General features: G+C 42.2%; 1 protein-coding gene across 1 annotated transcript; it reads left to right on the plus strand.

Annotated features, from left to right (window-relative positions):
- Window positions 1-2,379: 2,379 nt before the first annotated feature.
- LOC133996209 (NLR family CARD domain-containing protein 3-like) lies at window positions 2,380-14,083 on the plus strand. Its single transcript, XM_062435788.1, has 9 exons — window positions 2,380-2,468; window positions 7,400-7,478; window positions 8,113-8,341; window positions 8,452-10,252; window positions 10,411-10,584; window positions 10,780-10,953; window positions 11,899-12,069; window positions 13,207-13,253; window positions 13,390-14,083. The coding sequence occupies exons 1-9, from the start codon at window positions 2,401-2,403 to the stop codon at window positions 13,938-13,940; spliced, it is 3,294 nt and encodes a 1,097-aa protein (XP_062291772.1). The 5' UTR covers window positions 2,380-2,400; the 3' UTR covers window positions 13,941-14,083.
- The last annotated feature ends 1,362 nt before the right edge of the window (window positions 14,084-15,445 follow it).

Raw genomic sequence — 15,445 nt, forward strand, 5'->3', positions numbered from 1 at the left:
CTCATATATTATATAGATTCATTTCACACATAGCTAATGAAAGCCCAAAACTCAGTATGTCAGAAAATTAGAATAATGTTAAAAAGTTGAATAATGTAGACTCACAGTGTTTCACTCTAATCAGCTGATTAACTCAAAACACCTGCAATGGTTTCCTGAGTCTTTAGATGATCTCAGTCTGGCTCAGTAGGCTTCACCATCAGGGGGAAGACTGTTGACTGGACACAACTTCCTCCACAAGCAGGGTAAGCATCTAATAGTCACCGAAGCATCTAATAGTCATTTCTAAGGAAGCTGGATGTTCACAGAGAGCTGCATCCAAACATTCACAGACAGTTGAGTGGAAGGAAAAGGTGAACAAGCAACAGCAGCAGTCCTGAGAGGATTGTTAAACTAAGGCCATTCAAACATTTAGTGGAGCTTCACAAGGACTGAAGCTGGACTCAGTACATTAAGATGCTTTGTGGACTTGGAGAAGGCTTAGGATCCTGGTCTCTGATCCTGTTTGTGATCTTCATGGACAGAGTCTCAAGGTGCAGCCGGGGGGAGGAGAGAGTCCAGTTTGGCTACGTGGTGATTGACAGGTTGATTGGTTCACAGGTTCAGGAGGGCGCCTCATGCTCCTCCTGATGCCCATATAAGTAGAATCCATGTTTTTATTTTTCCCAGCATGCACCGGAAATGTTCAAGATGGCGCTGCTCAGATCTGATACTATTGGCCTCCGAGCAGCAGTCCACAAACCAATGGGTGACGTCACGGATGTTACGTCCATTTCTTATATACAGTCTATGGTCTTAAAACAGAGAAAAGACTGTTATATGTTCTAGTCTGGGCTGCACCTCTGCTCCAGGATGTGAAAACAAAGAAATGGACGATAAAGATTAAATCTGATAAGGATGAAAACAGTCTGTTAATGTTTGAGCAGCTCCAGGTATTTATTCCAAAGGTCAAAGGTCAGCTGATCATATTTCTTCAAAGTGAACTTCTGGTTGAAGATGAATTCAGAGTCGAGACTTTCTGTGAATCAGTCGACTCCTGAAATCTTCCTGCTGTGAGTTTCATGTTTGTTCTTCCTACGTTTGGTTTCCTGGTTGAAGCTTGATGAGAATGATCTTCAGCATCTAAAGGTAACGTAAGCAGCAGGTTTCATCATGTTAGTGTCAGCAGTAGAGATTCATTATGTGGCTCTGTTGAATACTGCTGGAAGCTTCATTAATCCTCTCTGACTGTCATTAGCTTTGTTAAACATCAGGAAACTAGAAATGTTGATTAGTCATAATTCAGTCAGTTGAAACACTAAGTGACCAGAAAAATAGAAACACCTGTAAAATACCAGGAAATACAACAGTGATGCAGTAAATGTTTCATTCTGTAGAGAAAAGTTAGATTAAATGTGGATCATTGGTTCTGTGGTTGTTCTGGACTTCATCATTTAGAAAGATGTTTCCAGTATTTAGTCTCATGTTCATATATAGAGGAGACTTATTACAACATGTGGATATTATAAAGCTAATAGAGTTAAAAGGCCAGCAGCTCTCTGATTGGATGGATTTAAATGTACATTATAAAGTATCAGCAGTGTTTTCATGTTTTAGATCAAAGTCATCAGATCATCTGGATTATCTGTTAATTTGAATGTTTCCCTTCATTTATAGTTCAACACCATCAGTTCATGTAGTTACATGTGTTCATCCTTTCATCTCATATGTTCATTGTATTTGTTTAATTAGCTGCTGTTCATGCTAATGTCATTATATTATATATATTATATATAGTGTTCAGGACTCGTACGACGGCTTTGAACTCGTCACTTTCATTCGTACCTCAGAGAGAAGTCTCTGAAATCACTCGTACGTGTCACTAAAGAACAACTGTGTTGGTTGCAGTGCTTCTTGCATGAAGCCCAATGTGAGCTTTGTGAAAGTGATTTGTTGGATATGACACTGCAGCTCGAAGGGCCAACAACATGGAAACTGTCAGATGAGTGTATTTAGTATTGAAGTGAATGAGCTGCTTTCCTCCAGTCAGAGCTGTGTGTGTTTGTCATGTGACTGAGAGGAATGAAGAGAAATAATGTGTTGTTGTGTTTGTGTGAAGGTGTTTCTCTGCTATGGATCAGTGTGAGGACAGAGAGGAGGGAGTCCCTCCCTCTAAAAGCTCTCTGTGTGGGGAACATGACAGCCAGACCAAAGCTCAGAGGTGAGATGAGGATCTCTAACTGTCCATCACTGTTCTCCACTCACATCACTCCACCATCATTATTCACACTCAAAGCTCTGTGTGTGTTGTGTTGAAGGACAAAGAAGCAGCTCAGACCAGACTCTGCTGAACCTGGACCTGGACCTGGACCTGGACCTGGACCTGGACCTGAACCTGAACCTGAACCCAGCTGTGTGTCCATGAAGAGTGACTGGTCGAAGCACTTTAACATTGATTTTAAAGGAGGACGTCCATCAGCTGATCAGATGTACGCTGTAACTGACAGTAAACGTTATGCTAGAAATGAACTGGTTTATATGACGTGTTGTCCGACCTCATCAGTGAAAAGCCGGCCGTCATAGAGAGGAGACGTGATGATCATTTAAATATGGAGATAACACATCACATGTTCACACAGTCTCTCCTGGAACACATTCATGCTGTTTCACTCAGTTTTTCATATGAAAAGTGAAATGATTTATTTATTTATACATTACAGATGTAGCAATTATGGATATTAAAAGCTCTCGTTATCAGGGCACCACCTCACTTATGAGGAAATTGTACTTCTTTAATTGGTTGTTTTATTAACCAATTAATAAATCAATAAATCATAATAATTAATAAATCAATACATTTCCGAAGCAGTCAAATATCTTAAGTTCATGGCTCTACTGTTCAATAGATCCCTGTATCACTTCAAAGAATAGAAACACCATTGATTGAGTTTTATGGATTTATTAACTACACACTACTTTTTGCACTTCGGACTTTTGCACTTGTCTCCACCTTTAAATCCCGCCTGAAAACGCTCCTATAGAGCAGCATACTCTGTCTCACACTGACTATGCATCGCGTTCTTGTTTATTTATTGTACTGATGCTTTATAGTCACATTCATATTTATTCTTTATCTTTGCACTAAATGTTACCTGATTTATATTGTTTGATGTACTGTTGTCGTGTTTTATGAGCCTTGTAAGGTGTCCTTGAGTGCTTTGAAAGGCGCCTTTAAATATAATGCATTATCATTATTATTATTACTGCTAATAAATAAATGTAATGATGAGTTTGCAATACAATATGAATTCAACAGATTGTTACTCGATATATCAGCATGAATGAAAGATGAGGATGAATTTAAATGAAGGATATGTAATTATGTGGAAACTAAGAAAACTTGTAAGTTTTACTGAGTTTTACTTTTAAAGAAACTTTGAATGACTGGTTCTGACATCAACCCTGATTAAAGCAATATGTGGATCCTACTTTCATCCATGGAGGGCCTCAGCTGTTCTTCAGAACCACACGTACGCAGGCCAAGATCTGTCTTATGTTACTTTTATGTAGTTCTTGTCACTTCGTGTTGCCCCATGGAATGTTAATGGATCTTTGTTTGTGCAAGAGAGAGACCAGTCAGTCTCCATATCAAACCTGGTCCAGTTTACTCATCTGAGGGTCAAAGGTGACTCTGACCAGATGATGTTCTGATCCGTACTGATGCTGTTCGCTGTGTAAATAAGTCAGTATAAAGTGCCGGAGTGCTTCAGGTGACTGGAGGTTCTTCTTCTCAGTGTCTGGTATGGACCTGGACCTGAACCCAGCAGTGTGTCCATGAAGAGTGACCGGTCCATGGGGAAACCTGCACATTTTAATCCTGAACAACCAGCTGATAGAAGGTAAGAATGTAAAGATTTTTCATTTCTTTTAAGAGTTATTTTTCGGGGGTTTTTGTCTTTATTTATACAGTATCTGTCAGAGAGAGGAATGACCTGCAGCTGTGATTATGTTGCATGGTCTCTAACACTCAACCACCAGGGCGCGCCATACTTTTCATTTCTATCCAACATCAAAGTCAAAGTCAGCTTTATTGTCAGTTTCTTCACATGTTTAAGGCTACAAAGGAATCAAGAAGACGTTTCTCACTATCCCAAGGTGGCACAGATAAAGTGCACAAGCACAACAGATAACACAGATGTTTCCTAACACTAAAGAGTAAACATTGAAGTACACAACAGGTAAGACATTTACTAATATAAAAAAATAAAAATAAAATAGAATAGATAGACAGTAAGATAAAATAAGATCTAGGAGTCTACTTTTGTATATGTAGGAAGTAGCAGCATAAGTTTCTGTATATTTAAGTTGTGGTAGTGCAAAAAGGCAGTAATAGCAGCAAAAAGTTCTGTAAGATGTATTTTTAACAGAAACAGTGCAAACAGAACATATTTCAGTCTGTGGGGGGGGGGGGGGGGGGGGGGGGTTCAGCTTTCTGACAGCCTGGAGGATATGGCTGGAGGGAGTGAGGGGAGAGAGTTTAGGTTTCTGACAGCCTGGTGTAGTGTATGAAACTGTTTCTGAGTCTTTTGCTGCGGCCACGGAGGCTCCTATACCTCCTTCCAGAGGGTAGGAGGGTCCTATGCCTCCTTCCAGAGGGTAGGAGGCTCCTATGCCTCCTTCCAGAGAGTAGGAGGCTCCTATGCCTCCTTCCAGAGGGTAGGAGGCTCCTATGCCTCCTTCCAGAGAGTAGGAGGCTCCTATGCCTCCTTCCAGAGGGTAGGAGGCTCCTATGCCTCCTTCCAGAGAGTAGGAGGCTCCTATGCCTCCTTCCAGAGGGTAGGAGGCTCCTATGCCTCCTTCCAGAGAGTAGGAGGCTCCTATACCTCCTTCCAGAGGGTAAGGGGCTCCTATACCTCCTTCCAGAGGGTAGGAGGGCCACAGAGGCTCCTATACCTCCTTCCAGAGGGTAGGGGGCTCCTATACCTCCTTCCAGAGGGTAGGAGGGTGAACAGACTGTGTGCGGGGGGGCTGGTGTCGCACACAATAGAGGTAGCTTTACGGATGAGGCGGGTGGCGTATGTGTCTTGTACAACATGCACATTTATTAGAGCTGTTGTTGTTTCAGGATCCTGCACAGACCAGACTCTTCTGGACCTGGACCTAAACCTAAACCTAAACCTAAACCTAGACTTAAACCTAGACTTAAACCTAAACCTGAACCCAGCAGTGTGTCCATGAAGAGTGACCGGTCCATGGGGAAACCTTTACATTTTAATCCTGAACAACCAGCTGATAGAAGGTAAGAATGTAAAGACTTTTCATTTCTTTTAAGAGTTATTTTTCGGGTTTTTGTCTTTATTCATACAGTATCTGTCAGAGAGAGGAATGACCTGCAGCTGTGATTATGTTGCATGGTCTCTAACACTCAACCACCAGGGCGCGCCATACTTTTCATTTCTATCCAACATCAAAGTCAAAGTCAGCTTTATTGTCAATTTCTTCACATGTTAAGACATACAAAGGAATCAAGAAGACGTTTCTCACTATCCCAAGGTGGCACAGATAAAGTGCACAAGCACAACAGATAACACAGATGTTTCCTAACACTAAGCTTACACATTAAACATTTATTTATTTATACATTACAGACATAAAACACATGTTAAAGTGATAAAAACACTTTTTCCTAAGATGTTAAAAAACAAACAACATGAAAATGAATCAGCACAAATTAAATCAAATAATAAACACAAAGTATAAATGTAATTTCAGATGTCATTATAAAGCTGTGAGCCTGTTCCATTAATAAGTCCTGACCTGACTTCTATAAGCTCCTCTCATGTTTAACAGCTGGATGTGTAACAGGAAGTTGTTCCACAACACGGCACCAGCTTTAAAACAGGAACTTGTGCCTCCATTATTCACTGGAGGGACTTTATATGAACACACACTGGCCCTGGTGTTACAGCCATGCTGAGGATGTTTCATTATCTGTCAAGTATTGAGGAACAAAGCCGTTGATAATGTTGAACATATGATGCAGCTTCTGTTGTTCTACTCTGAGCTGTACTGGCAGCAGTCCTACACTTCTGAATTCATCACAACCAACATGAGTTAAAGAGGAAACATTTCATTAATACTGAATCATATTATTTTATATCAGCTGCAGTTTGATCCTAAATGTAGATGTTAAACCACTGAACCAATCAGAACATCAGAATCAAACTGACACTGCACCAATGAGGACATGAGAAGTTTCTAAACAGAAAAGTCAACAACAGCCTTCGCCTGTGAAACAGGAAGTGAAGTTTGATGGCAAACTTTTATAAACAGATTCACAGGACAGTGACAGGTCCAATATTATTCCTAAATATGAGACAAAATATCATCAAACTTCAGTTTCATTACTAAATATTTTCAATGTATTTGTTCTTGACGTCTTTGTTCCAAACAGGATTGACTGGCTTTAACCCAAATGTATTGAAAGCTTGTTATCTATGAGCCACTCTCTGACACTTTCTGATTCTTTACTAAGAGTTGTGAATTTCACTGACATCATTCCCAGATAGCAGTAATGCAGAATCATCACAGCAGCAGCTTGATGTCACAGCAGCTGTCGTATCATTTATATACATAAGAAATAAAAGAGGATAAAATAGAAGCGTGCAGCATCCCACATGTAATATCCTGAGGTTCTGATAAAACCACTTCAACATCACACACTTTACTTCTTCCTGTAATGTAAGAAATAAACCATTTTACAGCAGTGTGTCCAAACACCTGCACTGTAACTATGACAACAGCACTGAATGATTGACTGTGTCAACGGCTTTCTGCAAGTCAGCATCATTTCCTCCATCAAGGTTTGACTCATAAAATCAAACTCATGAATAAGACAGGAGCCAGTAGAGTTTGCTGCTGTAAAGCCAGACTGAAGCTCATACAACAAACTGTGTCTAACTAAATACTCAACCTGCTCAACGGCTCAGACATGACACCTGCCTACTTTCTCACTTACACACACCTCAATGTCATGTTCATACTAGGAGCTGCCCAGTTCAACCAGTCTGATACAAGCAGACACTGAGCAGCTCCACTGCAGCAGCTGCAGGTTGTAGCTGCCTTGCTCCAGGGCACTTCAGCAATGTACAGTGAGGGAGGGAGAGCTGTATGGAGGTTTGTTCAGAGCTGTTGGGACTAAACCAAACTGACTGATGAAGCCAAACACTGAGCTGAAAGCTAAAAACAGACTGAGCTGTTGATTCTCAGTGGGATCAGCAGGACTAGTAAAGCTTTACCACTACAGGGACTCATCTGATTCTCTGTTCACATCCAAATATCACTTGATGGACCTTTAGCTTGTGTTTGTCTCTGTGTGGACAGACATAATGTGAGCTCATTCTTCATGATTCCTCCACAGAGTGGACCAGGACAGCTCAGAGGTTCCCAGTGGTCAGTCTGCCCAGCAGCATCAAACACACCTGGACTCCACATTTATGGTCTGTACATGTACAACAACTACTTTTACATCTATTGTGTTCACAATCATCTCCATGCTGCACTTTGTAGACCTGATGGATGTGATGTTTGCTTCATGATTATTTTTTTTTGTCACTTAAATCTTTATTGACAAAAACAAATACAAAAAAACTAAAATAAAAATAATATTCTTACAGTCTTACAGATTGGTATATCCATCAATTGTTATTCCAGTCCAGTATCATCATTTAGAGTCTTGTATAGGGCCTGTAGCCTCAGTATGTGTGTGTCAATTTTTCCATTAAAAATATTTCTTCCACAATTGTTATCCATTGATCTTTTGTTGGTGGTGTTTCCTTTCCCCAGTTCTTAGTGATGCCTTTCTTGCCTGCCAACAGCAGTATTTTGATCAAGTATCAATCATGAGTGATAACGATCTCTTCTGAGAATTTGCAGAAATAAAGCACTAAACAAGTCTTAGGCACTCCATATCCTAATATTTGCTGTAGCTCTTTACATATTATTTCCCAATTTTCTTATTTTTTTTGACATTTCCAAAAAATGTGAGAGTGGTCTACATTAAGATCCACATCCTCGCGCGTTTGTTTCATGATGTTAGTTTGATTGTGTCATTCATATATTATTCTGTTCCAGCTGCTGGAGGAGAACATCGTCACTTTTGTGAAGAACGAGCTGAAGAAGATGCAGAAGAGTCTGAGTTCAGATTACCCAGAATGCTTAGATAGTCAGAGGGAGGATGAGGAGGTGTTGGACGGTGAGGAGGAAGAGCAGAGGAGGAGCAGCAGAGAGGCATTTCTGAAGATCACACTGCACTTCCTGAGGAGAATGAAGCAGGAGGAGCTGGCTGACTGTCTGCAGAGCAGTAAGAGGATTTCTATAAAGATTTAACATGATGGATAAATGAGACATTTACTGAAGTCTCAAAAGATGGAGGAAAATATGTTTATATTCTGTTTGTGTGTGTTCATTCAGGAACTCCTGCTGCAGAGTGTCGATATAAACTCAAGTCTAACCTGGAGAAGAAGTTCCAGTGTGTGTTTGAGGGGATCGCTAAAGCAGGAAACCCAACCCTTCTGAATGAGATCTACACACCGCTCTACATCACAGAGGGAGGGACTGCAGAGGTCAATGATGAACATGAGATCAGACAGATTGAAACAGCATCCAGGAAACCAGACAGACCAGAAACAACAATCAGACAAGAAGACATCTTTAAAGCCTCACCTGGAAGAGATGAACCAATCAGAACAGTGATGACAAAGGGAGTGGCTGGCATTGGGAAAACAGTCTTAACACAGAAGTTCACTCTGGACTGGGCTGAAGACAAAGCCAACCAGGACATACACTTCACATTGCCATTCACTTTCAGAGAGCTGAATGTGCTGAAAGAGAAAAAGTACAGCTTGGTGGAACTTGTTCATCACTTCTTTACTGAAACCAAAGAAGCAGGAATCTGCAGGTTTGAAGAGTTCCAGGTTGTGTTCATCTTTGACGGTCTGGACGAGTGTAGACTTCCTCTGGACTTCCACAACAATGAGATCCTGACTGATGTTACAGAGTCCACCTCAGTGGATGTCCTGCTGACAAACCTCATCAGGGGGAAACTGCTTCCCTCTGCTCGCCTCTGGATAACCAAACGACCTGCAGCAGCCAATCAGATCCCTCCTTGCTATGTCGGCATGGTGACAGAGGTCAGAGGGTTCACTGACCCACAGAAGGAGGAGTACTTCAGGAAGAGATTCAGAGATGAGGCGCAGGCCAGCACCATCATCTCCCACATCAAGACATCACGAAGCCTCCACATCATGTGCCACATCCCAGTCTTCTGCTGGATCACTGCTACAGTTCTGGAGGATGAGTTGAAAAGCAGAAAGAGAGGAGAGCTGCCCAAGACCCTGACTGAGATGTACATCCACTTCCTGGTGATTCAGTCCAAACTGAAGAACATCAAGTATGATGGAGGAGCTGGGACAGATCCACACTGGAGTCCAGAGAGCAGGACGATGATTGAGTCTCTGGGAAAACTGGCTTTTGAGCAGCTGCAGAAAGGCAACCTGATCTTCTATGAATCAGACCTGACAGAGTGTGCCATCGATATCAGAGCAGCTTCAGTGTGCTCAGGAGTGTTCACACAGGTCTTTAAAGAGGAGAGAGGGCTGTACCAGGACAAGGTGTTCTGCTTCGTCCATCTGAGTGTTCAGGAGTTTCTGGCTGCTCTTCATGTCCATCTGACATTCACCAAGTCTGGAGTCAATCTGCTGGAAGAAGAGCAAACAACATCCCAGAAGTCTGAAACTAAACAAGAATCTGCGGAAACACATTTCTACCAGAGAGCTGTAGACGAAGCCTTAAAGAGTCCAAATGGACACCTGGACTTGTTCCTCCGCTTCCTCCTGGGTCTTTCACTGGAGACCAATCAGACTCTCCTACGAGGTCTGCTGACAAAGACAGGAAGTAACTCAAAGACCAATCAGGAAACAGTCGAGTACATCAAGAAGAAGATCAGTGGGAATCTTTCTGCAGAGAGAAGCATCAATCTGTTCCACTGTCTGAATGAACTGAATGATCGTTCTCTAGTGGAGGAGATCCAACAGTACCTGAGATCAGGAAGTCTCTCCACAGATAAACTGTCTCCTGCTCAGTGGTCAGCTCTGGTCTTCATCTTACTGTCATCAGAAAAAGATCTGGACGTGTTTGACCTGAAGAAATACTCTGCTTCAGAGGAGGCTCTTCTGAGGCTGCTGCCAGTGGTCAAAGCCTCCAACAAAGCTCTGTAGGTGCACAGATAGTTATTGATTGATTGATTGATTGATTGATTGATTGATTGATTGATTGATTGATTGATTGATTGAGAAGATATTCAAAGAGATTTTTTCCAGAGGTCAGAAAAATAAATGATTGTTTCAATATTTTTCTAAATATATTCTCCAGTTTGAGTGGCTGTAACCTCTCAGAGAGAAGCTGTGCAGCTCTGTCCTCAGTTCTCAGCTCCCAGTCCTCTAGTCTGAGAGATCTGGACCTGAGTAACAACAACCTGCAGGATTCAGGAGTGAAGCAGCTTTCTGCTAGACTGGAGAGTCCACACTGTGGACTGGAAACTCTCAGGTTTGATGAGTGATTTATATTACTGTATTACTATTTATTCTGATTACTTTATTATTAACTGTCACATCTCCAGCTGGTTTAGAACAGAACACCAAAGATTGTAGCTGGTGCTTGGCAGAGATTATATATCATCACAGTTTAGATTTATTTCAATGGAAATATTATTTGTCTTCTTGTTCATTATTGTCTCTTCAGGCTGACTGACTGTAACCTCTCAGAGAGAAGCTGTGCAGCTCTGTCCTCAGTTCTCAGCTCCCAGTCCTCTAGTCTGAGAGATCTGGACCTGAGTAACAACAACCTGCAGGATTCAGGAGTGAAGCAGCTTTCTGCTGGACTGGAGAGTCCACACTGTACACTGGAAACTCTCAGGTCAGGATTCATCAACCTGTTCAACTGATCATCATTTAAACTGTGATTTATATGAGGAGATAAACACCTGGACATTTTCTCTACCCAGATTATCTTCATGTGTTTAGACCCTGTGAATAACTTTCTTTTAATATATATTTATTATTTTGTTGTGTCTCTGCTGTTGGAACCTGAAATACCAGAGAGGAGTTTTAAGATTCACAAACTGAATGAAGAACTGTGTAACTGGCCCAAAGTAAAACACACAGACAGTTATTCAGTGAACAGATGTTGGTAACAGTTGTATTTTCTTTTAATCTCAGAGCAGTATCTGTGCTGGGATGATAGTGATTGTTACTCACCATGGTGATATGACACTTCACCTCAGCTGTTATCTGGTTAACCACCATTTAATTCTTCTTTAGTTTCAAACAACCTTAAAACTGGATGATCACTGAAACTGAATGAAGGAGTCAGAAATGTTTGTTTCTGTTATGTTTTACTGTTATTTCCACAGTGTTCAGTCCTTATTTCCCACATTAGTTGTGATTCCTGTTCTGTATTCAACTGTGAGCATCTGAGACGGAGTCATTTACCTCTGTGACGTGTTGGAGGTTTGATGTTCATACAAACTGTAGTCAGAGTCTGTCACCTGCAGCTCTTCATCTAATCAGCTCACTGTGGCTGCTTTTTAATGAGTATTATGTTATTTACATTTATTTTAGCAGTGAAGAGTTAGCAGTCGCTAACATCATGTTGACTAAGGTTACAGGAAGCTGGAAGTACTTCACAATAAAAGCTTTACAGTGGTTGGCCATCTGAATTGAGAAGTAGTGACTGAAAGTATGAAGTTTAACTGTAAAGATGACAGAAACACATTGGTGATGACAGTAATAAACACAGGAGCTTCCAGTCCTGCTGTGATCTCAGATCATGTGACATGTGTGTTGTTTTGTGTGTGTTCAGTCTGTCAGGATGTCTGATCACAGAGGAAGGCTGTGCTTCTGTGGCTTCAGCTCTGAGCTCCAACCCCTCCCATCTGAGAGAGCTGGACCTGAGCTACAATCATCCAGGAGACTCAGGAGAGAAGCTGTCTGCTGGACTGAAGGATCCACACTGGAGACTGGACACTCTCAGGTATGGACAGATGGACACTCTCAGGTATGGACAGACAGGTGGACACTCTCAGGTATGGACAGACAGGTGGACACTCTCAGGTATGGACAGACAGGTGGACACTCTCAGGTATGGACAGACAAATGGACACTCTCAGGTATGGACAGACAGATGGACACTCTCAGGTATGGTCAGACAGGTGGACACTCTCTGGTATGGACAGACAGGTGGACACTCTCAGGTATGGACAGACAGATGGACACTCTCAGGTATGGACAGACAGGTGGACACTCTCAGGTACGGACAGATGGACACTCTCAGGTATGGACAGACATATGGACACTCTCAGATATGGACAGACAGATGGACATTCTCAGGTATGGACAGACAGGTGGACACTCTCAGGTATGGACAGACAGGTGGACACTCTCAGATATGGACAGACAGATGGACATTCTCAGGTATGGACAGCCAGATGGACATTCTCAGGTATGGACAGACAGGTGGACACTCTCAGGTATGGACAGACAGATGGACATTCTCAGGTATGGACAGACAGGTGGACACTCTCAGATATGGACAAACAGATGGACACTCTCAGGTATGGACAGACAGGTGGACACTCTCAGGTATGGACAGACAGATGGACACTCTCAGGTATGGACAGATGGACACTCTCAGGTATGGACAGACAGGTGGACACTCTCAGATATGGACAGATGGACACTCTCAGGTATGGACAGACATATGGACACTCTCAGGTATGGACAGACAGGAGGACACTCTCAGATATGGACAGACAGATGGACATTCTCAGGTATGGACAGACAGGTGGACACTCTCAGATATGGACAGACAGATGGACATTCTCAGGTATGGACAGACAGGTGGACACTCTCAGGTATGGACAGACAGATGGACACTCTCAGGTATGGACAGATGGACACTCTCAGGTATGGACAGACAGGTGGACACTCTCAGGTATGGACAGACAGGAGGACACTCTCAGGTATGGACAGACAGGTGGACACTCTCAGGTATGGACAGACAGGTGGACATTCTCAGGTATGGACAGACAGGTGGACACTCTCAAATATGGACAGACAGGTGGACATATATGATGTCATGTCCATGTTTGATGCTCTCTCCTCCTTTCAGCCTGCAGCCTGCTGGAGTCCGATGGTTGACACCAGGTCTGAGGAAGTGTAAGTGTGTTTTTATTTCATTCATCAAACTGTGACATTACTCATTCACATCCTGCTGAGGATGAAGATGATGTCATCATCAATCAGATGATAGATCAATAACTGCAGCTGTATTGTGTCTCGTTCTCTCCATCAGATGCCTGTGAACTGGAACTGGATTCAAACACAATGAACAGAAACCTCAAACTGTCTGATAACAACAGGAAGGTGACACATGTGGAGGAGGATCAGTCATATCCTGATCATCCAGACAGATTTGATGTCTGGGAACAGCTGCTGTGTAGAAATGTTCTGACTGGTCGCTGTTACTGGGAGGTCGAGTGGAGAGGAAACGTTGATGTATCAGTGAGTTACAGAGGAATCAACAGGGAAGGAGACAGTTCTGACTGTGTGTTTGGATGGAACGATCAGCCCTGGAGACTGAGCTGCTCTGATGATGGTTATTATGTCAGGCACAATAACAGCAGAACACCCATCTCCTCCTCCTCCTCCTCCTCCTCCTCCTCCTCCTCCTCCTCCTCTGTTTCTAACAGAGTAGCAGTGTATGTGGACTGTCCTGCTGGCATTCTGTCCTTCTACAGAGTCTCCTCTGACACACTGATCCACCTCCACACCTTCAACACCACATTCACTGATCTTCTGTGTGCTGGGTTTAGAGTCTGTTCTGATTCGTCAATGTCTCTGTAGGAGGGAGAGTCTCTCTGTGTCTCTGTAGGAGGGAGAGTCTCTCTGTGTCTCTGTAGGAGGGAGAGTCTCTCTGTGTCTCTGTAGGAGGGAGAGTCTCTCTGTGTCTCTGTAGGAGGGAGAGTCTCTCTGTGTCTCTGTAGGAGGGAGAGTCTCTCTGTGTCTGTAGGAGGGAGAGTCTCTCTGTGTCTCTGTAGGAGGGAGAGTCTCTCTGTGTCCTCTGTAGGAGCGAGAGTCTCTCTGTCTCTCTGTAGGAGGGAGAGTCTCTCTGTGTCTTTAGGAGGGAGAGTCTCTCTGTGTACTCTGTAGGAGGGAGAGTCTCTCTGTGTCTTTAGGAGGGAGAGTCTCTCTGTGTACTCTGTAGGAGGGAGAGTCTCTCTGTGTCCTCTGTAGGAGGGAGAGTCTCTCTGTGTCTCTGTAGGAGGGAGAGTCTCTCTGTGTCTGTAGACAGTCTGCAGATGGTTCAGTCTGAACAGGATCACACACAGCTGATATTTGGTACCAACATCATCTCTCATTTAATAAATCATTTTTATTTAGTCATCCAGAGAATCATGTAACTGTAATTATAATGTAGTTTGTCTAATAAATCCTTTGTAGTCCAGAATGAAAGGACTGACAGTAGGAACAGTTAGTGTGTTGTTATGTTTTATGTTAATGTTAATGTGGAGGTTTACAGTCTGAACTACATTAAAGTCTCTGCTGCTCATCTGAACCTGAGAGCAGAGAAGCGTTGGCTGTAGTCATGTGACATGTTGACCAATCACAGATCATTCTTTGTTCCTTCAGAGTCTCTGATTGGTTGTTGAGATGAGATGATGTCACTCTGTGTCTTATTGTACAATAAAAACGGTTTCATCTTCAACCAAAACAGTTTTATGTTTTATTTCATCTTTGTGTTAATAATTAATTATTAATAAGAATTTAAGAATGATCAATTGTTATTAATTTAGGGAACAGACCAGAAACCAGAAATAACCAAACAGTTAAATTATAGAGGTGAAGAAGTGACTCCGATATTTTGATCAGCCACATATCACAATAAAATAAAATTACATTACACATTAAATTACATTTAAAAGTAAATAAATAAAATAAAATAAAATAAAATAAAGTGAAAGAACATGAAACAACAGCTCTGCTCATTATGCCCCCCCCCCCACCCTAAACCCCCCCATGGCTACACCTGAGCAGTCTGCAGCAGCAAATACAATCAATTAATGATCAATAGCAGCTGATCAATAATCAGAAACTTCAAAAACTTTATTAATAACAAAGATAAATGACAGCAGACACTAATATTATACATAAATACTAAAAAATTAAAACATGGATTCTACTTATATGGGCATCAGGAGGAGCATGAGGCGCCCTCCTGAACCTGTGAACCAATCAACCTGTCAATCACGACGTAGCCACGCCCTAATGCATACCCTGCTTTATTATGAGCTTGTTGTATCACATGGTTTACAACCAAGTTGATCCAAGCTGCTGAGTGATGTTGTTGG

Source organism: Scomber scombrus, chromosome 16 (assembly GCF_963691925.1).
Source record: "Scomber scombrus chromosome 16, fScoSco1.1, whole genome shotgun sequence".
Taxonomy (NCBI): domain Eukaryota; kingdom Metazoa; phylum Chordata; class Actinopteri; order Scombriformes; family Scombridae; genus Scomber; species Scomber scombrus.